This window comes from Enhydra lutris, unplaced genomic scaffold, assembly GCF_002288905.1.
Source record: "Enhydra lutris kenyoni isolate GAN:26980312 unplaced genomic scaffold, ASM228890v2 scaffoldscaffold24, whole genome shotgun sequence".
Classification (NCBI taxonomy): Eukaryota; Metazoa; Chordata; class Mammalia; order Carnivora; family Mustelidae; genus Enhydra; species Enhydra lutris.
The window spans coordinates 12,437,465-12,462,222 of record NW_019154108.1 but is presented as its reverse complement, the minus strand read 5'-3'; the positions used below and the strand labels follow the sequence as shown (position 1 = coordinate 12,462,222).

Here is a 24,758-nt window from a genome sequence, read left to right as displayed (position 1 = left end):
GCACCTTGCTGTCCTGAGGGCTCCAGGAGAGTCTGGAATAGGGGGAATGAGAGAGCCCGTTCACCACCCTGCTCCTTCTCACAGAGCTAAGGTCTCCACTGTTGGGGTGTCTTTTGTTAGAACTAAGGAAATGGGGGCCATGCGCTCTGCCCCTCAACATACCAGTACAGTAACACAGAGAAATGGACTCTCGGGGGTCCCCAGAGTTTACTGAGGGGGCTATTCTGAGTAGGGCTCTTGCTGGACAAGATGTGTTACATACATATCTCCTCTGGTCCTTACAACTCTCTAAGGAAGGTAATCTTGCCCTAAATTCTACCCGAGGCTCAGAGGAGTTCCAGCACGAAGCTTGGATCACACAGCAAACAAGTATGGGTCTAGGTTTGAAACTAGAAAGCTACAGGTCTTTGAAGAGCCCCACTCCTCATCCATAACGCCCCGCTGCCTCTTTGCTGAGCTCCCATGAGTTTGAGGATGATTCTGGGCCACTCAGCTCAGACACCAGAGAGCAAAGTGTTTCTGAGGCTTTCTGGACTCAGGGAATGCGTGCTAAGATTCTCCACAGCCCCAGCACACAGGAATCTGCCCTGCCCTCCTCCTTGGGCCCTGGTGAGGGAGGACCCATATTTGCTAATAAAATGAAACAAAGGACATGAACGTGTTTTGTACAGTCAGGTGGTCTGCAAATGCAAAATGATTGCCCCTTACTTTCCTTCCTGGGCGCCGTGACTCTCCAGCAAATGAGTCCCTTGGGTTTCTGTGTTTAATCCTTCCTTGGTGAAGTCATCCAACAGATTCACCCAGCCCCACAAGGGTGGTCTTACACGACTTGTGTCCGCCCAGGACAGCATGGACCACACAGATCGTTTATAGTTACACGTCCCCTAAGATGATCTTGTCCAACTCTAGAGTCAAGCAGACGCTTTTGTTTTTATAGAGTGAATTATTATGTGCGTGTCATGTTTAGCCTGTTCAGAAGACCCAGCCGGGCAGGGAGTCTGAATTCGACAGCCCTTTGAAGAAATGTTCAAGCGGAGAGAAGTGCTACGGTTCTCTGAGCATCCCATCCGTCCAGAGCATCAGGTGACCTTAGCACAAGCAGAAAAGCTACTGGCTAGGAAATCAATGAGTAACCTTCTCTTTTCCTTCAAGAGTCCTTTTTAAATATCAGACTGGTTTTCAAGGGCAATTTAGCCACAGATCGAACACCTTGAAAAGAATCCCAGCACATAGGCAGTCCTGTTCTTTGCCGAGGCTAACGCGGGAATTCTGGCACAACGCCAGGGCTTTCTGGGGTGCAGTTTACCTCTCCCTGCCTTTACCCATGTGTACACCCACCGTGATGGGTCCTGCTGTTTCTACAGGGTGGGAAGCTAGAAAGCAAATTTGACACAATTATTATCTTTTCCTTTTTTTAAGATTTTATTTATTTATTTAACAGACAAAGATCACAAGTAGGCAGAGAGGCAGAGAGAGAGGGGAGAAGCAGGCTCCCCGCTGAGCGGAGAGCCCGATGCGGGGCTCGATCCCAGGACCCTGGGATCATGACTTAAGCCGAAGGCAGAGGCTTAACCCACTGAGCCACCCAGGCACCCCGACACAATTATTATCTTATGGCTGGATAAAGTCTGGGCTGTTGATGTTGCATAATTTGTAAGTAGCCGCTCCGTTGGCGGACAGTGAGATCGCTTCTAGTATGTGTCAGAACAAGTTTGGGGTCTTGGTTTCTCAATTCCCATGACTAATTTCCTCCCCTCGGGGCTTCCAGAGATTCCAGGCAGCTGGCAGCTCCCACCTAGAAGTGAAAGGGGCCTCTTGCCCCAGTGACAAGTGTGCTAGGGGCTCAACATGCATTGTGGCCCTCTGTGGTCCGATTGGATGGCTCTGCTCTTTTCCTTTCCTGACTGGTTGTTTGGCAGGAGGGGCTTAAAGTGCCTTTGTTTTATCTTCTGAGGAAAGAACCAAGGGCACAGGTGAAAGAAACCCTGGGGAGCCTGCTGCTACCTTCTGGCAACTTCCAGCAGCCAGTACAGGGTCTTACACAGGACAGGTGCTTGGCTTCCACTGACATCCTGACTCTTTCACCAGCCCTGGATTTCAGATGCAATCCCTACTCCTCCTGTCCCTGGGATCCCTCCTTAAACAGCCCACCAAGGGTGTCTATCTATTTGAAAGACTGCGGCAATACCTCCTCTTCCAAGCAGACTTCCAGGATTATGAAAAGAGCAAATAACATGGAATTCCATCCAACGCACATGCGCATGTGCACGCGCATACACACACACACACACACACACACACACACACACACACACACACACACCACCTCCTTGTCCCCTCCAGATAAAGCACTTGTAACACAGAGAAAATGAGATGAATTTGGTGCTCATGACCAAAGCTTAGGGTGTATGTGCCCAGGGGCTTCTATCTGATTGGTGGATGCCATCAAGGCAGCAGGGGGCAGGGGAAGTTTGGAAGAAAGGAGCACAGGTTACTGTCCGGGCTTTGTCACCCAACTGCTGTGCTGTGTGAGCAAGTTGCTTGCCCTTTCTGAGCTCCTCATCTCAGCCTTGTGGGAGTAAAGGGCATCCAAGCCCCCTGCTGCTCCAGGATTCTCTCCATTGAGCAACCCAGGGACAAGAGAGGGGTGTGTGTGGTGTAGGAGAGACTGGGAGCTGGGAAAACGGGGGCTGCTGTCAGGGGCCATCCCTGGATCTCTGCGGTGCCTTCAGCCCGCAGCACACGGCTTTGCTTCCCTTCTCTGGCTGGAAGCCCGGGGGGCACAGAGGAGCCTGCCTTCTCCACCTCCAACTGAGGCACCAAGCCTGGGATTGGCACAAAGTCGGTGCTTAGTGAGCCTCCGCTGAGGGGATGAGTGGGGCCCGGGATGTGCAAGGGGGGGCGGATGTGGTGAATGAAAACAGTGCACTTGGAGTTCCCCAAGGGCTCATGGAAGCTCGAGCCATTTGTGAGTCTGTTGTAAAGGACTCTGGGGGAAAGACTTGTTTTCTGTCCTTTGTATGCGACAGAAAGGCATCTGCATGGACTCGTGGGGAAAGATTATACCAGATGGGCCAGTCTATTGTCCTGGGCATGTCTTCTCTGTACAAAGCCACTGTGGGAGGAGGCTCCCTGCCGACATGGGGTTCCCAGGGACAGGGTCGCTCAGACCTGAGGCTTCTCGCTGTGGCTCACCGCTCAGGTCATCGAATGAGCAAGCCTGGCCCTCAGGGAGGTGGCTGTGAGAGGGGACCCCACTACGTGGAGGACAGGTGTCCTGGAGCCAGCAGGACAGAGGGTCCAGGCAGCAGACAGGGGACCTGGCAGTGGCTAAGAAAAGTCAATGTCCGCAGAATGTTGACAGAGTTTGCAGCTCAGGATGTGATGAAAACCCCCCAATTCAGTTTGTCCAGAAACCCTATCATCAACTCCGGCTGAGGGCATAATTCTTTCTGGGGACCGAGGCTGAGCCCAGTGTTAAGGGTCACACAGAACAGGTGTCGGCGTGCTGGGGTGGCTGCCCCGGGGGGACTGGTCCTGCCCCTGCGCTCCAATGGCAGTGTCCACCCAGCAACCTGCACCACCGCCCTGTTGCTATTGGCTCTTCCCGGGCAGCTTGCTACTTGACCTCTTGGTGACATTTCAGGTCACACCCACCCCTACATTTCGACTTTTCCAGAAGCAGAGCCCAGGACAAGGCTGTGGAGGCGGCTCTCGGAGCCTGGGAGGAGGCAGGAGTGAGGACACGGGAGAGTGAGACAGGAAGGAGGGAAACCAGCCCAGGATGTGTTAGCAGGGCCGCCACCGAGGGCAGCAGGGTCTGAGTCCCTGGGGGTCCCCTGGGAATCGTGACATCATACCTTCCAATGGATGGGAGTCTGGAGCGTTTATCTGCCAGCTCCCATCCCCCATAGGTTGAAGACTGTCCCCAGTGACACTAGCTGCCCCATGCTCGGGGACTACAGTCACCGGTGGGCCCAGTGGGTGTCCTCAGGCTCGGGTGGTTGTGAGATCAAGCGGGTGTTGTCAGAGGAACCTCTGACTTCTAAAAGAACTGCCCTCCAGAGCTGCGCTCGGAGCAGACACGAGCCATCAAGATGGGACAGGGACACCAGAGGCGTCACTGCTGACGTTCCCTGACCACCCTTCCTCCGTCTCTCTGGGGGTCCTTCTCCAGACCCATTGTAAATATCTGCTAGTGCCGCTTATCTCCACTCTCTCTCCTAAGTGCTCACATCCTATATAACACGGCCCGGAGTTTCGCCAGGGCCCTGGGATGGTGTCAGGACACTGGGGAGACGCATTACCAGGAGGTGCTTACTTAATTGCCCTGTGTTCCTTTGCACAGCCCTGGGTGGGAACGCAGCTGAACTAAGCGCGGGACACCCGGCTCCCTGGTGCTTTCCCAGCCTGTTCCTCCCGGGCTGGAGGGTCTGTCCCAGGCTCTCTTCTCTTGTGGTCCTCTGTGATCTGAGTCTGTCCACCTGTGCCCAGAGCTACCCCTTTACCCTGCTCCTGACCACCCCCACATCTGTATCTTTCCCCAAACCCTTTCTCCTGCGGCATGGAGCTGGCCATGGATCTCTCCACGGGGAGTCACACAGTCCGCTCCACGTCCACACGGCCAGAGCTGAGCCTGGCTTCCCCGCGGATGTCACGTCTCGCCACCACCCAAGTCAGAGTGCCCGGACAACCCGACCTCCCCCTCCTTCTTCGCACCTGGTTCAAACAGCCTCTGGGAGGCCGGCAGCGGACTCACCGCTGGGCTGCCCCCATGCTCGGGGCTCACTGGTGCTCTTCCTTGGGAACTGATTCTAGAATCTATGAAGGTGCACATGCGACGATCAGGTCCACGTGGTAATCCCCCCTCACAGTCACACCTTCTCCCATGTCATTCTTCCCAGGCCCCGGGCCTTCTCCTCCACGGTCTCACACCGGTGCCCACCCAGAGGGCCCCCATTAGTGCGTGCCACCTCGGGCTTTGCTCTCCCTGATGCACTGCCACACACCAGGCCCCCTCTTCCCACTGGTTTTCCATTACTTGGCCTCCTCCCAGAAGCATTTCCAGCTTGAGCAGAAGGGGCTCCCCTGCTTTCCTAGGGAGACTGGATGCAACCTGCCCAGGCCTCCGGGGTCACCCTCTGATGCCCCTGGCTCCACCTGCCACCCCACCCCCCACGGTGTGCACTTAGCACCTCACAGGCCGTCCTTGCCTGGCTTCTGTCTATTGCCTGCGGGCCCTTGAGCCGTGACAGTTCATCTCCCAGGGCACTTTCAGGTTCAGGGAGAACTCAGGGGCAGGTCTGGGACATGCGCTTAGCACAGACACCGGGCTCAGGCTGCTCTCACTGTCATCTTCCAACCCATGCAGGACAAACCCGTATGTGGCAAGTGCTGGGGCTTGGGCTCCCTGTCCTTGAGGAGCTGTCCCTCCACCGGGGATGCGGAACCCCGTGCTCAGGAAACAGCGCCAGGCACAGCCGATTCTCATGAGCTGAGGTAATGTCCTAAAAGTCACTGCAAACATTGAATTAGCAAATACTGAACAATCGCTCCTGGGGGAAATACAGGGTGAGTTTCCCAAAAGCCTCCGGTCATGACGTTTGTGCCAACCGTTCCATCCATAACCTCATTTTGTGTGTATTTCTGGTTAAAGTACTGTTATTTTTATATATTGTTGACTCGTGAACACTGAACTCATGGCCAAGAGCTCTGTAACTCGGACTTGGACGAAGCTCGGGTATTTTCTCTGTAAGGCACGTCACAGCCCACTTGTGCTTGGGACCAGCATGTGGCACTCCAGCGCCGCGCCTGGGGCTGTGTCAGATGGAGAATCACCAGCAAAAAGCACCAAGTGGGGAAAGTGTGGCACTAACCAGACCGTGACAAAGACACTTGTTCGTAGTGTGAGCCCCGAGACAGGAAGGTCGAGGGTCGCTTTGTTTGGCCTCAGCTGGGGATGTGCTTGCCGGGCGAGTCATATTTTTCAATGCTTTGTAAAGGTCCGGAATGACCACAAAAGTGTCGTGAGCATTGATTTGGGGATAACAGATTTTAGCGAGTAGGAAAATTGGCCAATATGGAATCCGTGAGTAATGAAGGTCAGCTGTATGTACAGAACTAAGAATGGAGCTTCAGGGAGTGGAGAGGAGGGAGCAGCTGGGAAGATAGGAAAACTTTCTAGGGTTTTACCACTGGAGCTAAATTTCGAGGGATAAGTAAGACTTCCCCAGGTGGGAGTGCCCTTGGGACAGAGGGTGCATTGTGCACAAGGCATGAGACAATGTGGAGTGAGGTGATTAATTTATTTGGGATGAGGATAGGAAATCTTGGAGGGAACATGTCAGGAAGAGCTTTGATCTCCAGGAACCAAGGGAAGGGCCGAAGGTTTCCACAGCCATCCCTACTCACAGGGCTTTCCACTAGTTACGGTTGGGCCAATGCTGTGGCAGAGAAACCCCAAATGGCTTGACCCACACATTTCTTGCACTATTAGAGTTCAGCAGGGGTGACTGGTGGACGGTCTTCCACATAATTTAGACCATGCCTCCTTCCAAACTGTGGCTCCACTGTGCTCCAGGACCAGAGTCCTTGCTGCCCATCAGCAAGTGGGAAAAGATGGAAAGTGAAAACATACATTAGAGACATTCTAAGCCCGACCTTACAGTGGCCTGCCTCCCGTCCACCCACATTCCGTCGTCCCTGGATGCTACCTGGATGCCAGGGAGGCTGAGCGACGGAGTCCCCATGTGGACAGCTGCTTCCCAGAAACGTGTCTATACTCGGGAAGGGAGCATGAAGCTTTGGTGGACAGCTAGCTTTTTCTGCCACCAAGGCTCTCAGGTCAGTCTGTCAAAACACCGGGCAGCATCTGAAGGAAGTTGGTAGTAAGTGAATTCTATGGAAATGGGTCTAGCCAGAGTAGACAGTCAACACTCTGTGAATGAATGAATGAGAAATGCTTTGTGCCTCTCTCCTCAGTTCCCTTTAGTTTGATGCATTTGAGTCTAGAGGAAGGAGGGAGGAAAAAGGACAGAGAAAGGGAGCTGGGGCTTAAGCAAGTCAGCTGGGGGGAGAGTGAGCATTTTCATTTTTCCTGTCATCAGATACAGTGTTGCCTTTACTTGGAGAAGAAAATGTGGCCACAGGAGTGGAGAGAGGGCTGCCGGAGAGAAGAGGTATGAGTCTGTATCTATGAATATTGTGTCAGCTTAATACAATCTCATTCAGAATTTGGGCTACACAGACCTTCTGTAGGACTCTGAAAACCCAATGCACGACCGAGTGGTTAGAAATGGTTTGGAGCAGCGCCTGGGTGGCTCAGTGAGTTAAGCCTCTACCTTCAGCTCAGGTCATGATCCCAGGGTCCTGGGATCGAGTTCCATGTCGGGCTCCTTGCTCAGCGGGGAGCCTGCTTCCCTCTCCCCCTCTGCCTGCTTCTCTGCCTACTTGTGGTCTCCCTTTCTCTCTGTCAAATAAATAAATAAAATCTTTAAAACAAAACAAAACAAAAAAAAGAAAGGGTTTGGAGCAGTCCTCACTGTCTGGAAGGAAGCCAGGGAGAAGGGAGCGGGAGGAGCAGCCTGACATCTGGGGTCAGGGACCTTCTCCAATCTCTCCTTGGTTTCTAATCTAGCCTTGTGCCCAACAGCTTCATAATTCCACACCTCCAATTTATTAACCGAGCGCTGTCTGTGAGGCAACGTCATGAGCCCCACTGGTGTTTCTCCCTCTGAATGGCAGCTGGATATTTAACTATGCTTCAGCAACTCCCTCTGATGTCAAAAGAGAGAAAAAACAAGCACCACCTTCTCTCTTTAGTACAAAGTCACACTCAGCACGGATGATCCCAAGGCCTCCGCAGGCTAACAGATCAGAATAAATCAGCGGTCAGCACAAACGCCAAGCTGTCTTTGAGTTACAGCGTCAAGGCTGCAGGCAGGGGCTACACCTGGCATCATGGAAAAGGGCAGGAAAGGAGCCAGCTGTGTCAGGAAGGAAGACACAAAAACCCCTGTCATCTTCGTGCATGTTCCCCAGAGCCACAGGTCAGGAGTTCAGAAGCTCACCGCTTGCTGCGATGAAATCTTCCTTTTGATGGCTGACAACATTGACCTCATTTACATTAATTGTGTGTGTGTGTGTGTGTGTGTGTGTGTGTTTGAGGGTGTGGTGTTAAGACTAATGCATGGCCCTAGAAAAGGGATAAATTTTTTCATTCAAACAGAATGGCCAGTAGTAGACCCAAGGTCGTACAGTAGAAAGACAGAAGTCTTTAGCTCTGAACCCTAATACTGTCCCTGCTCCCTGTGCTCCGGCGAGATTTCCATCTCTTACTCCTCTGACCAGCCTCCCAGAGGCTCCGCTGGGACGCTTGGAGGGGGAGGGGAACGGGATCTCCCAGTCCCAGCCACCTCCCACCAGCGTGCCCGCACAAAACAATGCTCTGGACCTCTGTGTGGCATGAATCTGTATGTGACTTGGTCGCGTTGAATCACTTCTAGTACCTTCTCCAAAAGGAGGACAGAGCCTTCTTGTCCTGCTAGTCCATACCCCCATGTCTGGCACAGAAATGCCTTAGAATTTCTGCCCTTGAGGATGTGCCAAGGTGGAGGTGGGAACTTCTGGTTACCGGCCTCGGGTTGCTGTGGCCTCCGCTGGCCCTGGGGCAGGGGCCACATGGGAATGTGAAAGGACGTGAGCTCAGCTCCTCAAAATGTGGCATCCTCCAGGGCCAGCGGCTCTCTGCACCATGAGCTGGTCAAGAGAAGGAGCAGCCGGATCCTGACTTAAGAGCCCTGCTTGAGAAGCCGGATGAGGAAGGCAGAGTCACCCGGCGGAAGCAAGCGTCCCTCGAGCACAGAGTGGCCGAGCTTCCTGGGAAGAGCCCGACATGCGGGCAGGCAGCTGGACAGGCCAGACCAGGTCGTCGTGGCTTAATCTCCCCTTGGCTGTGCGTTCTGCTTCATTTTGCACACCGTCAGGGCTAGATGTGTCCGGCAGTCCACCCATCATCTGGTGGCCGGCGCCGCAGCTCCCGAGGGCCCGAGCCGCTGGCAGCGCGACAGGCATCCATGCCAGCGGCCCCTCACGTCTGGTGGGCGCAGGCTGGGCCTCAGGGGGCCCTCGATCCGGCCCGCGGTAAGCGCGGGGACAGTGAGGAGGCCCACGGGCCAGTATGGGATCCCGGAGAACAGCCACAGAAGGCTAGCGCCAGCCCCGCAAGATACTCAAACGCCTCCCAGCCAGTCCGCGATCCATGCTCCCTCTTCTCCCTGGACTCCTTCCTGGGCCTCGTCCCCTTCTCCAGAAAGTCAGCAGAACTTCCTGCCCTTGAGCTTGCCTTGAGGGAAAGAGAGAAGTCCAAGCAGCAAAGAGGAAAACAGGTAAGGATGCAGGGAGGCAAAGGCGAGCCCCCCAGCACCTGGAATCGCCCCTCTTCTGGAGGAGGGAAGCAGGCAGGAAGAGGGGAGCTGCACCACGATGGGCTCCCCATCGTGCCCCCAGCAGCTCACCCCCACCCCAGTTGGTGCCACCCTACCCCCACCCACCCCGAGCGGGGACGCAGGTGCTCTTCACCACCTGGGTCTTCCCAGGCACCTGGGTCAGGCCAGCCCCGCTCGCTCTACAGATAACACAGCTCCAGGTGAAAGAGGCTTAGGTGGGTCTCCATGGCAACCGCAGAGCAGGGGCGGGGCCGCTGCCTCCGAGGTTCAGGAGGAGCTGTGCTTCCGGCCTCCTGGGACACACACACACACACACACACACACACACACACACACTCCACAAACACCAGCCCAGGCTGGATCCTTCCTCCGGTCAGCATTGCTTTCTCTCCCTACAACTTCTGAGACACAGAGAGGGAAGAGCAGGAGGCAGCAGCCCACAGCGATGAGAAAGAGGAGGGAGAGGTCTAGGACATAGTCTTCCCTCCCCCGGACGTTCTCTTCTCTCAGGCTGGAAAGCAGACGGCAGGACCCCCGCTGGACCCTTCACCTCCGGAGAGGCTGGCCTCAGAAAGCCGGGTAAGAAGGTGGTCTCCCCGAGAGACTGTGGCTTCCCCACCCGAACCCTGGAAGCAGCAACCCCACCTGACACCTTCCGGACGTTAGAGCAGAGGCTGGGCCGAGCCTGGAGCTGGGAGGGGCGGCTTCGGGGCTGCGGGGGCTGGGGACAGCCTCCCGAGCTGTCTGAGCCCAGGGCCCAGATGGTTTCAGGGAGGGCTCATCCGTCCTCATCCGTCCCACAAGGGTTGGTGAACTCCACGGGATCCTCGGGGCTGTGACCTGTCCTTCGAGAAGCCATAGGTCCGTCTGCTCTGGAACCAGCAAGCCTCAGCCTTTTCTTTTCTGCTTTGATGGGGAGGCCCCGGGTAGGGGGAAGAGAGGTGAAACCCACCAGAGATTCTCTCATCGATTTGAGAATTGTGACTCAAGCACCTACTAAGAGCAGGCTCTTGGGACACAGCTGTGCCCAAGACACGAGGGTGGCGTGTAGACCTCAGGCTGTGAGCCCCGGTGACACACCCGGAGGGGTAGCCTGACAGCTGTGTGGGTGTGTTCCCGGGAGAGGAGAGGGCTTGGGAAGAGACGTCTGAGCTGCGACCATCGGGTCAGCATAGAGTTTCCTGGGGATCAGCCACCCCCCCCCACCCCACAGTGACTATGGTCATTTGGGCCCGAGCACGTGACCCCTCCTGGTTGCACCTCTGCCTCAGAATGAGGAGGACCGGCTGCCATTCATTCATTCATACATTCAGGAGCCATCTATGAAATGTCTACTACATGCCAGCAGATTCAGCAAATAGAGCTCTTGCCCTCTCAGAGCTCATAGCTGGCAGGGGAGAGAGGGAAAGAAGCAAAAGAGTGAGAAACGTATTCGTTACAGATGCCATGGTATGCTGGGCCCTCGTGCCATGCACGGCAGGCACCCGGTTCCACCTCAGGGGGCATCAGCGAGGGGCAGGCAGAGGGGAGCCGACCATTGAAGTGAGCCTTGAAGAGGAGCAGGTGTTCGTCAGGCAGAAGGAGGCCCACAGGTCAGCAGCTCGGGCCGAGTCACACCTGGCCTGGTGGAGTCCCGGTTGCTTTTCTACGATGCTGAAAAGAAGTGAGGTTAATTCGTGATCTGTGAAGTGGGCCTTGGGCCTTGGTTCTAACAGGACTGGAAGGAAGGTCAGAGAGCAGAGTGCTTACTCTCTGCACATGTTTCGAGGCCTCTGCCCAGAAAGAGGGTCTGGCTTCAGCAGAGTCATGCTGCCTGGTCTCTGAGGCAGGGGGCAGCTCGGGACAGTCCAACGAAGTTGCCACTGCATGCCCGTGGGCCTGGGGGACACGCGAGGCAGCCCTCGCTCTGGCCAGCAGACACCCCAGGTCAGTTGTTAGAGCCCTGCTTCCGAGTGGGGGGCCTGGGCACGGCTCCCTTTGTACTGAGACAACAGCTTCCTGACCAGGGCTCTACCGTCCCTCCCTGGCTGGCCACAGGGCTAGCGGCCTGGCACTCCCCAGAGGCAGGGGATCCTCTCATGCCTGATGTAGGGGTCTCAGAGCCTTGCTTCTAATTGTTCCCTCCGCTGAGACATCCCCACTCCCCTCTGACTGCTAACTGCCTGGGACCAGACGCCTCTTGCCCTGGAGCTTGGGGATGATTTTTCTAGCGTATCTAACGAGCCACAGCTGGTGATAGTGTCTCCCAGGGAGCCATGGAAAAGACGTTATCCTCAGGGATGTTCAAAAACAGGCTGAAGGAAGAGCTCAGAGAGTCTGGGCGTGGAAGGGATAAGGAAGGGGAAGGAAAGGTAGTGAATGAAGGAGCTCTGAGCCGAGTGATGCTGAAAGGCAGAGAGTGCACGGGAGGGCTTTCCTGCTGGTGGGGGTAAACTGAGGCTACCCACCTGAAATTTCCCTCCATCCAGGGGGCAGAGCTCTCCCAGTGCCATGACCAGAAGCCAGGGTTAGGAACAATGCTGGAGTCAAACCATAGGGTCAAACCATAAGGTCCTTTATTTTTTATGCTATAGACCCCTTTGGAAGTCTCTAACACCTTTGGACACATTCTCAGCAAAATGTTTCTAAACACATAAAATTCAGTAAGGAAAGAAACCAGCTGTACTGAAATGTAGCTATTTATGTATTTTTTAAAAATCAATTTAAGATCTAGTAATCTATGTGCCTCTCCATCAACATGTAAAATGCTGAAATCTAGTGGCAGGGCTAATCCCTCCAGGAGCACACGATCAGGAGGGGAGGGACAACAGGGACACAAGCAAGGACGGGCCTGTGGAGCAAGGGAGCGGCTGCAGTCCCGAGTACAGCGCCGTGAGGCATGTGCCCACCCTGCCCGCGGCCGATGCCCAGCTTAGACGAGGCTGGCTGGTGTTAGGGGACGAGCACAGCTTTTGGCAGAGTAAACCTAAGTTCAATTCCTCCGCCTTTCTACCCCTGCCAGATGCTGCCTGTGTCCAAGCCACCTGCACTGCTCCAAGCCTCAGTCTCCCTGTCTGTAAGTTGGGGTAATAAGGTACCTACTTCCCAGTACTGTGAAGATCAGGAAAAGATGTCCACATAAGGGCTTTATAAATGAACAAGACATTGAGGTTTACAAACTCAGGTAGGGAAAAGAAAAGCACCCTTCTTTACTTTCAGTAACTCCCGGAGGGAGCCCTGGCACGGCAGCCGGCCTACCTGTGTGTGGCCGGGCGGGGTGTGTTGGAAGGCAGGCCAGCCCAGCATCCGCCGAGGCTCACTCCCTCCACACCCAAGGACATCCGTGCAGAAATGCCACAGCGCTTTGTACAAGTGGACGGAAACTGTGGGCAGAGGCCCAGATCCGGAACAAGTCAGGTCCACTGGATAGAATGAGTTGGGAAGTCTTCCTGCAGAAAGTGAGTTCTGAGTTAGGTTTTCTCCCCAAGCTTTAGATTGTGACTATGCTCCAAGATGCAGGAGAGTTGGAAGGGGAGTGCCCTAAACACCCATAAAACACCGTGAATATTTTGCCCTACTTGCCCTCTCAGTGAGTGTGTGCATGTGTATGCAACATTTTTCTGAAGAACTGGAACAGAAGACATTGCTGACCGTGATACTTCAGGCATGAACCTTTCAACATGGCCTCCTAAGTTGGGCTATTTGTCCCTTTTCCCCCTACAACCATAACACTATTTTTATACCTAAAAAGATCGACACTCCTTCCCTAACCTAAGTTCATACTCCAATTTCCCCCAATGTCCTAATTGGGTTTTTTTGTTTGTTTGTTTAATTTTTAAAAGATTACTTATTTGAGAGAGAGAGAGAGACAGAGATAGGAACAGAGATCATGCAGGGGGAGGGGCTAAAGGAGAAGCAGACTCCCCGCGGAGCAGGCAGCCCAGCCCAGCTCCATCCCAAGCCCCAAGATTATGACCTGAGCCAAAGTCAGATGCTTAACCGACTGAGCCCCCCAGGCGCCCCAAGTCCTAATTGTTTTAAACAAGGATTCAATTAATGTTCGTGCATTGGAGGCAGGTTGTAGGTGCTGTTGACTGAATGGGAAGCCGGCATTCATCCTGGGAAGGTTCCAGAGTCACCATGGTGCTGCCAAGGCCCAGCTGTGAGCAGGAGTGTGAGGGGACCTGAAACTCACACTGAGGAGTCTGGATTTGCCACAGAGGGAGGGGGGTTAAACCAGATTTGGGGGATGGGGAGGAGTCGAATCCAAATTGTACAAAGTCCCCAGAGAAGACTACACTTGCTGTTCTGATGAGCCTTCTGGGTGTCATGGGACCCCATTTGGTCATCACATTCTTCCCCAGACAGTCACAACACAGACTCAGTGGGGGCTTGGCTATGGGTCAGGTCTTGGGGATGCTGTGGGCTAAGCCAATGACCTCTGGCGTCTGTGTGGCTGGCCCGCCTCTGTCCTGCTCTCTCTCTCTTTAGCCCTCTTTATCCCTCTTTCCCTCCTTTGCCCCTTTAAGAACTTAATCAGACCTGCTAAAGAGCCTCTCGGGACAACAGCTGTCACCAGAGACAGAAATAGCTCCAGCAGAAACCTTGTCTCTGTCCATGGCTTCAGCCCTACTGAGGGCTGGGAGAGGAGGGAGAAAATTCAGAACCTGCCCCTTGCCCTTAAGAAGCTCCACCACCTGGACCAGAGACGCTGAGAGCCCACAGAACCCAAGACTCAGGCGAGGTCACCCCGCACAGCCCTGGGTGAGCACCTGTCTTTAGGGGCCAGCTCGGGTCAGGAGCACAGCCTTGAACCCAGAGGAGAGGGGCCCTTCCTGGAGTTGCACTATAGACCACACCTTGGCTTTCTTCTAGCCCCACCGTCCTGGGTCAAAGAGTCTGGGGATTGGGAAGACATGCATACCCGGAGGTCACTTCCCCTCCAGATCAGGCCTTAGATTCTTAGACCCAGAATTCCTGGCCCAGACAGTCTCCCGCCCACTTCCAGAGCCTGAACAAAGTTTCCTCTAGGGCCCAGTCTTTCCAGGGTGGGCGACATCACCAACATGAACAGTCCCAGGTCTAAGTGTGGCAAAGAAGTGGTGGTTGGTAGGGATGTGGATGGGCCTTAGACATGAAAGCTGGGTTGTCCCCACGTTTGCCAGGTCCCTCGTGGTATGAGAAAAGAAGGGGGACAGGATGAGAGCCAGAGCTGGCTCACCCATGCCGCCATGTTCTAGCAAAGAGCCCTCTCCTGGGAGTCCAAGAATTCTCAGTTTGGATCCGAGCTTGATTTTGTTATTGTTTTTGTGAAGGTACAGTTGACAAGGAAGGAAAAGCAAAACATTTTTTATTGAATAATCTGTTAACCTAATTTGTAACTTAAATGTTTAGACACATGGAATGTGAGGTTCCGTTTACAGCACTGCCCTAATCCCCTAGCAAATGTGTGGTGCCCTGACCGGGCATGGGGTGGCTTTGCTGCCAACACTTGGAGACCAGTCTGGTGTGGAGATAAAAGTTGTCTTCAGTGCCTCCCACCTTTCCTTTCTTCTGTATTCCCCTGCCACAGGAGGATCCTCTATGGCCGAGCCATTAGCAACAACAGGGATGGGCCTTGAGGGCATTATGCTAAGTGAAATAAATCAGACAGAGAAATACCACATGATCTCACTTATATGTGGAATCTAAAACAAAACACTGAGCTCAGAGATAAAGACTGGTGGTTGCCAGAGACAGCAGGTGGAAAGTGGGGGGGGGCTGGGTGCAGGAGGGCCTAAAAGTACAAACTTCTGGGTATAAAATATATGAATCCTGGGGATGACTGTAGTTAATAACGTTGTATTGCATGTTTGGAAGTTGGTAAGAGAGTAGACCTTAAAAATTCTCATCACAGAGAAGGCAATTGTAACCATGGATCGGGACAGTTATTAACTAGACTTATTAGGGTGATCACCTCACAATATATATGAATATCAAATCATTATGTTGTACACCTGAAACTACTATAATGTTACATGTCAATTATACCTCAGTAAAAGAAAAGAAAAGAAAAGAATGTTCTAGATACGTGCAAAGGCCTAAAAGCAAGAGAAAGCAGGGCACATTCTGGGTGTGTGTGTGTGTGTGTGTGTGTGTGTGTGTGTGTGTCTGTGTGTCTGTGTGTGTGTCTGTGTGTAGGGCCAGGGGAAAGGGGAAATTTGATGAGACATGAAGCTGACCATGTGAACAGGAGCCACATGATAAAGGGCCCGGAAGCCATATTAAGGGGTCTAAGGACATTGGGAACAACCGAAAGCTTTTAAATACCCCTGGGCTTAAACAAAGGCCACAGACGCTTTGACTATTGGAAGTCCCACTCCACATCACATCAAACATCATCATAAAAAGAATCCACATTATGATTACTTTTAAATAAAAATTTGAAAGGGGTTTTACACCTCCCATTTGGAATTATTATTAATTTTTTCATTTCAATTTTTCAGATTTCTATTGATATCTTGAAGCCAGTGAAATTTGCAAGGGAGGAGGTATGGGGGTGACAGGCTCACAGCTCACAGACCCCATGCTCTATGTTACAGTATCTAATGAAAACGAAAAAGTGACATGATCAGGCTTATGATTTAGAAGAATCCCAGTTTCAGGGCACCTTTCAGGGTGGCTCAGCTCGGGATTTGATCTCAGGGTTGTGAGCCCTACATTGGGCTCCAGGCTCAGTGTGGAGCCTACTTAGAAAAGAAAAAGACCACATTTTCTAAATCTTTGAGTGGAAGCTGTTCAGTGGGTATGGAATTTTGATTTTGCAGGAGGAAAAAGTGCTAGAGATCACTTAATAATCACATAACACCGTGCTTATAGTTACCACCACTGTACTGTACTCTTAAAAATCTTTCAGATGGTAAATTTCATGTTATTTGCTTTTTTTAAAAACACCACAATAAAAGGGAAATAGAGTGGAGATTAGATTAGAAGGACCAGCCCTGGGGTGCTGGCCAGAAGCATCTGTAATACATCTGGCAGATGGTCAAGACCAAAACTAAAGGAGGAAGAGAATGGACAGATTTAGGAGAATGATAATACTTAAATTTGGAAGAATCAACAGGAATTGGATGTAAGATCTGACCGATGGGGCAAAGGAAGAGACGAGGATGATGCATTAGACTGGGCAACTAGTTTATGCCCACTGCCAGGCCGGGGCCGGGGAGAAGCAGCAGCTACAGGGGAAGGATGTGGAAGTTGCTAGGGGAGGTGTCCAGGAAGCATCTGGACACCCGCACCTGGAGCTCAAGAGACAAATGGCTTCCGGATTTTGATTTGGGAGCTACGGACATTGAGGAAGTAATTAGAGACGAGTGAAAGGATGAGGCCTATTAAAACAAGACAGCCTTGGACAGAGCCCCAAGGAACAGCAACAACCCAAGGAAGGCCAGGGGAGGGGTGCCCAGAGTCCCAGGAGGCAGACTGAGGTACAAGGCAGACCGGGGTGGGACCTGGACCAAAGATTGTGGCTTGATGTAAACCAATGGAAGATTCTTTCCACAGGAAGGAAGGGTCAGTGGGGTTGGGTTTGGGAAGCCTCAGGTGAGTTAGGACCTGTGCTGTCGGAAGGGGTGTGGCAGGGAGTGGAGGGTGTTTGGAGAGGGGAGGGGGTCTGAGGCAGGTGACATTCATTCCAAGGCATTACATCCCTCCACCCTGAGTCCCACTGGTCTCTTCCCCATTCATTCATCTTCCAGGCTGGTGAAACTCCAGGGACAGGTGCCCAGCATTGAGGGGCAGGTGCAGTATGGCCTGGTGATGGGCGGGGGGGCGATGTTGGGATGGAAGGATTGAGGGAGGTTAACCAAAGATGTCTTCCTGGGGAAGGAGGGCCTGGGCCAGGTTTGGAAGCGTCCTAGTGTGAGGCTCAGTGGGGCAGAGAAGCAGGAACCATCCCGGTAGGGTCAGTCCTCATGACCACACAGTTCGGTCAATATCTCCTCCTGAGGAGGGGTCTCCACGTGACAGGAGAGTGTGGAGCCATGGGGGCCAGAGGGGACTGTCTCTCCCATGGCCGCTGACAAATGCCCCCTCATTTGGGGGAGGTCAGGTCTGTGGGGCTGCTGGCTCTCCCACCACGATGCCTGCCTGCATTCATTCATCATTCATTCCTTTGTTCATTCACTCATTCATTTGGCATTTATTGAGCACCACAGCAGTACCATCCAGCACCAGGGAGGGAAGCATGAATAGGGCATGATCCTCGCCCACGTAGGACACACACAGTCCGGGAGGCAGATGGTCACGCTCCATGAAGTGTTCCTGGGGCTGTGAAAAATGTCTGTGCAGGGGCGCCTGGGTGGCTCAGTGGTTAAAGCCTCTGCCTTCAGCTCAGGTCATGATCTCAGGGTCCTGGGATCGAGTCCCGCATCGGGCTCTCTGCTCAGCAGGGAGCCTGCCTCCTCCTCTCTCTCTCTCTGCCTGCCTCTCTGCCTACTCGTGATCTGTCAAATAAAAAAAAAAAAAAAAATCTTTAAAAAAAAAATGTCTGTGCAGAGTGCAGTCAGGGGACCAAGTGGAGAGTGATCACATTAGGAAAAGTGTGTCAGGGAAGGTGTCAGGAAACACTTCCAGAGAGGAGCTGAGTCTAGTGGTAAGTTCCCAGGCAGGGGAGGGAGGGACACTGAGAGAGCACGGGGCTGTGAGTGGCCCAGCACCACCAGCAGCCCCTGTGGGGACTGGTAACCCATCCAGACTTGGGGTACCCTTCCATGCAGTTGAATGAACACCTGACCTGGTACCGCTCACTCTTCTGCTGTTAAGCATCAACCTGACCCGTGTACTTGTAAAAACACAAACACCTGCTACTACAGGGAACATAGCATGTTCAGTTACAAGGGGTCCCATTGCCTGATTCAACCAGATCCCTTTGCCTTGGGTAGAGGTGCTCAGCTCTCAGGACAGAACACAGCCCACCTCCATCCCTCACCCCTTTCCCCACACTACACCCAGCTTTATGATTCTGAACACAGGAAGCAGTTAAGGGCGGAGAAGTAAATCTTCTAAGTGTCCTGATCCCAAGAACAGAATCTGATGGTTTGTGTCCTTCCCTCCCAACCTCCCGGGGAAGGAGTCAGGGTGTAATTTGAGGCCCCGCTGGTGACAGTCTTAGCTGAGTGGAGGGTGAAAGTTTTAAACTTCCTAAATATAATGGTTGCTAAGGGAACTGGTGGTTCATGGGTAAAGAGGAAGTTTCGTTGATGCCACTCCAGGAGGCTACTGTTGCCCCATAATACTTTTCCTATTTGTGTCTGATTCTCAAGCATTAACAGTTCATTTCTCTGCAGGGTGGTGGGAGGGCTGCCTAAAAATGTGTGTGTCTCCATGCTTCACAGCTATGTTGCTGAGACTGAGTTCATCCGGTCACTTTTCTCAGCATCTGGAGGGTCTGGGCAGGAAGACCATTGGTGCAGGAATGGGGAGCTCCTTAGAGGGGAGGAAGGCATAGACAGGGGAATTGGGGCATCTCAAAGACCCACTTTAGATTTTAGCCCAGGAATGGCCCTCACCATCACTGCTGTCAGAGGCACAAACCCATTTCTGACAGGCATCATTCATCCATCCATCCATCCCCCATCCATCCACCATCCATCCGTCCATCCATCTATCCACCCATCCACCCACCATCCATCCATCCACCATCCATCCATCCGTCCATCCATCTATCCATCCATCCACCCATCCACCCACCCACCCATCCACCCATCCAGTCAGCCATTCACAAAAGCTGTGTTGTACAAGACCTTGTGGAAATATGATGAGTTAAGGTCCCTGCTCCTGAAGCTGATGCTCCTTGCACACATCTCTCCTTGTACCATGGCTGGGTCTCCATCTGGGACACCTTCTCCATCAGTCCATGTGTCTGAAGCCAGTATTCCCCCTTCAGCCTGCTCTTGTCCACAAACCTTCCAAGACCCCCCTCACCCCCAGAGTCACTCCTTCCCCTCCCCATCAATGCCCACAGTATGCTTCACCACTCCCATTTACCTCTTTCCATTGACATCTCCTGGGCATCAGGTCCCTGATATACTTTCCTGTGTGTGTTCTTCCACAGATGTGCACACAATGCTTGATCAGTGCTTCTGAATGAATGAATGAACAGTAGGTAAGTTGTGTCCTTTGCAGGATGAGGTCAACCCCATACAGTTCCAGGCTTCCTTCAGCAGCAGACTGGGGCATTAAGAAACCCAGGGTGTGTTCCTTTTGGGTTGACAGAAGATGCAGTCATGTATTTTTCCCCCTTAAATTGCAGGGATAAGATTGTGCTCAGCCATACGCAGTATATTTCCTTCTTTATTTGGAGTTCATGAGGATTCCGGAGGCATCTTCCCTGGCCTCCGCCATCAGGATGTATCAGGGATCATTATAACCATGAGACTATCATACTTTCATGTGGCGCTTAGAGTGCCCCAAGTTTATTCACAACTGCTTCTCACAACAGCCCAATCTTGTCTTCCAGAATTAGAAATGATGGCTCAGAAAGGTTAAGCAACTTACTCCAGGCCACCCAGCTGTGACGGCGGAGCAGTTCTTCTCTCAGGTCCCAGCTCTCCTCCTTCCCCCTTGCTCTCCCCCACCCTGACAGAGGGGCCCAAGAAAGACGCACTCCTTCCCTGTCTCGGCAGGGGCTGGGGGGGCCATGTCCCTCACGCCCTGGCTGCGGTGGAATGAAGCCCCCTCGAGGCTGTCCTCCCGGAGGCCCACCGAGATGGTGCTGGAGACGCTCATGATGGAGCTGGCAGGGCAGATGCGAGAGGCGGAGAGGCAGCAGTGGGAGCGCGGCAACGCAGTCAGGAAGATCTGCACTGGGGTCGACTACAGCTGGCTGGCCAGCGCCCCCCGGCCCACCTACGACCTCAGCCCTGGCGAGCGGCTACAACTAGAGGACGTCTGTGCCAAGATCCACCCTTCCTACTGTGGGCCCGCCATCCTCAGGTAACCCCTGCACGGGCACGGGGCCCAGAGGTGCACTGCCACCCCAGGGGTGCAGCCTCAGGGAGAGGGGCCCGAAGCCGGCAGGACTGGAGTAGGGAGCTGCATGATCCAGGGATCTGTTAAAAGGAGTGAGGCAGAAGGAGGAATCGGCAAGAGCCCAGAGCACACCAGGCCAGAGCTAAGGGCTCAGAAGGAGGCAGGAGGCAGCTCTTGGGGGGCACAGGACTTTTCATGGGAGAGAACCTCAGGCCTTTGAGCTTTCTGTTCTTCCTGGATTATCACTACCCTGGATTTCAACACAGCTGGCTCTTTCTCCTCCATTAGTTTATTGTCCGTATTACCTTCTTAGAAAGGTTTTGCAGACAATTTTCCCAAAATTCAGTTTTTAATTATCCTTTGTCACACTAGCATTCATAACAGTTTGCCTCAGGGGACTCTGTGTGTGTGTGTGTGTGTGTGTGTGTGTGTGTGTGTGTGTGAAGTGTTCCAAGGCCTGGGGCATTGAACACGTAGAGATTTAGAGCTTGGGTACCACAGTTGTCCTGAATATAAATGTAACCTTAATAAAGTTTGACCCACAGGGCCCAGTCTTGGCTGGGTTCGTGTTAAAGTCGAAGAAATGTAGTCCAACAACCAACAGTAATTTCAAAAGTTGCTCGGGTTCACGTGCAGTTCTCAAACACTAGTAAAGGAATACGGGTCCACAATAAAACGTCAGAACATCCCCCAAATCTCCAGCCACACATCTCTTTAACCAATGTAAGCATCTATTGTACCCCCTTTTTCTTGGAAATTCTCCTTAAATTCCTTCTCTGTTTCCAGTCCTATCCATAGCCCACTGGATTTTGTACTCTTTGTCATGCCCTGCCCCCCCCCTTCTTCCTTCAGGCTGAGAATCTTATCCTCTCCAGGTTCTCTTGTTCTGTACTTCAGAATCCCCCCAAAATGTACCTACCTCCAGAAGCACCTGGGGATGGGGGAAATGGGGGCAGTGAGTCATGGGGATGGGGCTGGTTAGAGAAGCCAGGTGGATAAATTAAACTTCATAAAAGAGGGGGAGTCTGGGAACACACGTATGATCGTGATCACCCCCTCAGCTTTCCCGTCCCACTGCTGAAAAGTGTGAGAAGTCCTGACTCACAGTGTGGTGGAGGAAACCACTAAGTGGGCTTGCTGATAACTATCCGTCATTTTGAGCTCTAAGCAGAGACGTTTTAGGCAGAGGAAAACCTCCCCCAGCCGGTGGCCAGGAGCTTTGGAAGGAGTATCGCAGGGCAGTGACACCATCACATAGACATTTTGAAGAGATCACTCAGGCTACTGGGGAGAGAAGGGTGGCAGAGGTTAGCCAGAAAGCCTCGCATAGGTAAGGCCAGACCATGGTAGCAGTGGGCTCCCCTTACTACTCTGGCATTGATAACCTGAGTCAATGTCAGGATCTTTACAGACACATAGACATAGACACACATGTCATACACACACACACACACAGAGAGAGAGAGAGAGAGAGAGAGAGAAAACAGTAGCTATGACCCCAGTTTACAGATGAGGAAGCTGAGGCCCACAGAGGCTGGAAGTAGCTGAGGGGGAGGATTTGAACTCAGCACTGGCCGGAGCGGTAGGGAGGTGCAGCGGTTTCTGACTGACGTCAGAAGTGGGGAGCTGCTGGAAAGGGAACTGACCCCTGGGCGTGCACAGGGAAGCCAGGGTGGTTTGACACCTGCCCGGCCCCACACCCGCAGGTTCCGGCAGCTGCTGGCGGAGCAGGAGCCCGAGGTGCAGGAGGTGTCCCAGCTCTTCCGCTCGGTGCTGCAGGAGGTCCTGGAGAGAATGAAGCAGGAGGAGGAGGCCCACAAGCTGACTCGGCAGTGGAGCCTGCGGCCCCACGGCCCCCTGGCGCTGGCCACCTTCAAGACCCGAGCGCGCATCTCCCCCTTCACCAGTGATATCCGGACCATCTCCGAGGACGTGGAGCGGGACACGCCGCCGCCGCTCCGGACCTGGAGCATGCCGGAGTTCCGGGCGCCCAAAGAGGACTGAGCCGTTCCCTCCCCAGCCCAGGAGTGGAGCCACCAGCGGTAGGGCATGATAGGCCGGTGACTGGCCCCGCGTCCTGGAACCTACCCCCTTCCCCTGACAAAGGTCCCAAGAGGTGTTTCCTTCCCAGGACATTCCGGTAAAATGAAGGAATCCGTCAGGCAGCACTCCCCCATCAGCCCTGAGCCCACAGTTAGGGCTCCGCCCGCATCGATCTCCTCCCTGCCCCTCCCACAAATCAGTGGGCGCAGCCCCTCCCCTGCCTCGCAGAGATTCAGGATCTTGGCAGACAAGATCTACCCCTGGGGAGGGGAAGAGTTTGCCAAGACCTGGGTTCTCACCCCCCATTCAGGGATATCCTATTCACCCCTTCACCCTGAGTAAGGTGCGCTGGTTGGGTAGTGTGCATTCTCTGCTGGTGGCTGGTCTCACCGTGGCTCCTAGGTCCTTGCCTCTGGGACAGGCAGGGCTGAAAGGGACCACAAAAGCCAATAGGTCACTCTCCTCCGCTAGGGAAATGAACAAACTGAAGCTCAGAGAGGGCAAGATTCTTTCACCTTAAATTGCAGCCAGATTCCCCCAGGGGCCGTGAGGTTGTTCCTGTAGGTATAGTCTCTGCCCGAGTCCTGGGCTGTGATGGGACAGCTCCAAGGGCTGTCTCCACCTGCCAGTGGTCTGACACATCTCTGACCTTGGAATTGGCATGGAGGTCTAAGGCAGCTGGGATCAGAGGTAAGATGCCCTTGCCCCACCCCAAGAGAATCATCATTCAGGATGTGGCCAATGCCTGGCAGCTCCTCCCAGAGCTGAAGCTTCAGGCTTCCTCCTCACTGCTCTGGAGAGCCCAGGGCATGGATTCCAGGGTCCCTTCTCTAACTGGTCATATGAAGGAAAGTGATCCCAAAACCCCTAACTGGTCTCAAAGAACCAAGGGAAATGTTCTGGAAGAGCCTCCCTACAGGGTTCACTGTCCTTCCTTTCTAATATGGTTAGAGCTGGATACGGGACATGTGGTGCTCCAATGTATGGAAGGTCAGGCAGCTTCCCTGGGCTGAAGTGGGGTGTGGGGGGATGGGTGAGGAAAGTGTCTGTCCCCAGCTACCAGTGCATGCTCAGAAAATGCAAGTGGATCTTACTAATTATTCTAAATAAAATGCCAGGAGATAAGTCTGTGGGGACAAAATCCATATACTCCCTGACGAGGCTCAGTAGAAAAAAAATGGTTTTTAAGTGATCTGGTTTGGGATTATTTTCATTCAAGTCTGGACAGAAAATCCTAAGATGATGGAAAACCTCTTATCCGATACAGTCGAGATGAAGGAGTTGTCTCATTACATACCTGGTAGCCACTGAAAAGCACTTAAATGGAAATGTACACCTTACACTTCTTACATATTTTATGTTAAGACATAAGAAAAAGTTCATTTAATTGCCAAGCTGTGTTCACTCTTTTGTGACATGGATTGTCTGATGAGGATCCCACACTTACGTTTTATTGGCTCATCTGTCCTTTAGTCAGTCATACCAATAAGAACAACCGGCATAAACAAGTTTGGAACGAGCAGAAGGGACTCTCGGTAAGCAGACAGGTCACTTGGCAGGGGCAACAGTGCTGGGGAGAGTTAGAATATGATCTACTAGCTGTGAGCTTTCTGGGTATCCTGGTTGGAGGTCATCTGTTTTTTCTGAGGGAATGGAATGTCAGGGTCAACCTAGTTGCGGGGTATGGGCTATTCAGAGGAGGTCAACTAAGAGAATAACTACTCAAGAAATGGGCAGAAGACATGAACAGACATTTCTCCAAAGAAGACTTACAAATGGCCAACAGACAGAAGAAAAAGTGCTCAACGTCACTCGGCATCAGGGAAATACAAATCAAAATCACAATGAGATACCACCTCATACCAGTCAGAAGGGCTCAAATTAACCAGTCAGGAAATGACAGATGCTGGTGAGGATGCAGAGAAAGGGGAACCCTCCTACACTGTTGGTGGGAATGCAAGCTGGTGCAGCCACTCTGGAAAACAGTGTGGAGGTTCCTCAAGAAGTTGAAACTAGGGGCCCTTGGGTGGGTCAGATGGTTAAGCATCTGCCTTTGGCTCAGGTCATGATCCCAGGTTCCTGGAATCGAGCCCCACATTGGGGTTCTCCTGATGGAGAACAGGAGAAGCCTGTTTCTCCCTCTCTGCTTGTGCTCTCTCACTCTTCCGGTCATAAATAAATAAAATCTTAAAAAAAAAAAAAAAAGTTGAAAATAGAGCTACCCAACAACCCAGCAATTGCACTACTAGGTATTTACCCTAAAGATACAAGGGCACGTGC

General features: G+C 53.0%; 1 protein-coding gene across 4 annotated transcripts; it reads left to right on the top strand.

The window, feature by feature from the left end:
* The first annotated feature begins 1,030 nt into the window (after positions 1–1,030).
* On the top strand, positions 1,031–24,213 carry LOC111150847 (retinal degeneration 3). Of its 4 annotated transcripts, XM_022508480.1 has the most exons (9): positions 1,031–1,083; positions 5,372–5,499; positions 7,107–7,178; positions 8,733–9,386; positions 9,957–10,025; positions 12,448–12,501; positions 19,519–19,569; positions 19,924–20,399; positions 22,142–24,213. In XM_022508480.1, the coding sequence occupies exons 8-9, from the start codon at positions 20,104–20,106 to the stop codon at positions 22,437–22,439; spliced, it is 594 nt and encodes a 197-aa protein (XP_022364188.1). In that variant the 5' UTR covers positions 1,031–1,083; positions 5,372–5,499; positions 7,107–7,178; positions 8,733–9,386; positions 9,957–10,025; positions 12,448–12,501; positions 19,519–19,569; positions 19,924–20,103; the 3' UTR covers positions 22,440–24,213. The 4 variants fall into 4 exon arrangements, with proteins under 4 accessions (XP_022364188.1, XP_022364189.1, XP_022364190.1 ...); XM_022508481.1 differs by lacking the exon at positions 7,107–7,178; XM_022508482.1 differs by lacking the exons at positions 1,031–1,083; positions 5,372–5,499; positions 7,107–7,178; positions 8,733–9,386; positions 9,957–10,025 and having other exon boundaries at positions 12,349–12,501.
* The last annotated feature ends 545 nt before the right edge of the window (positions 24,214–24,758 follow it).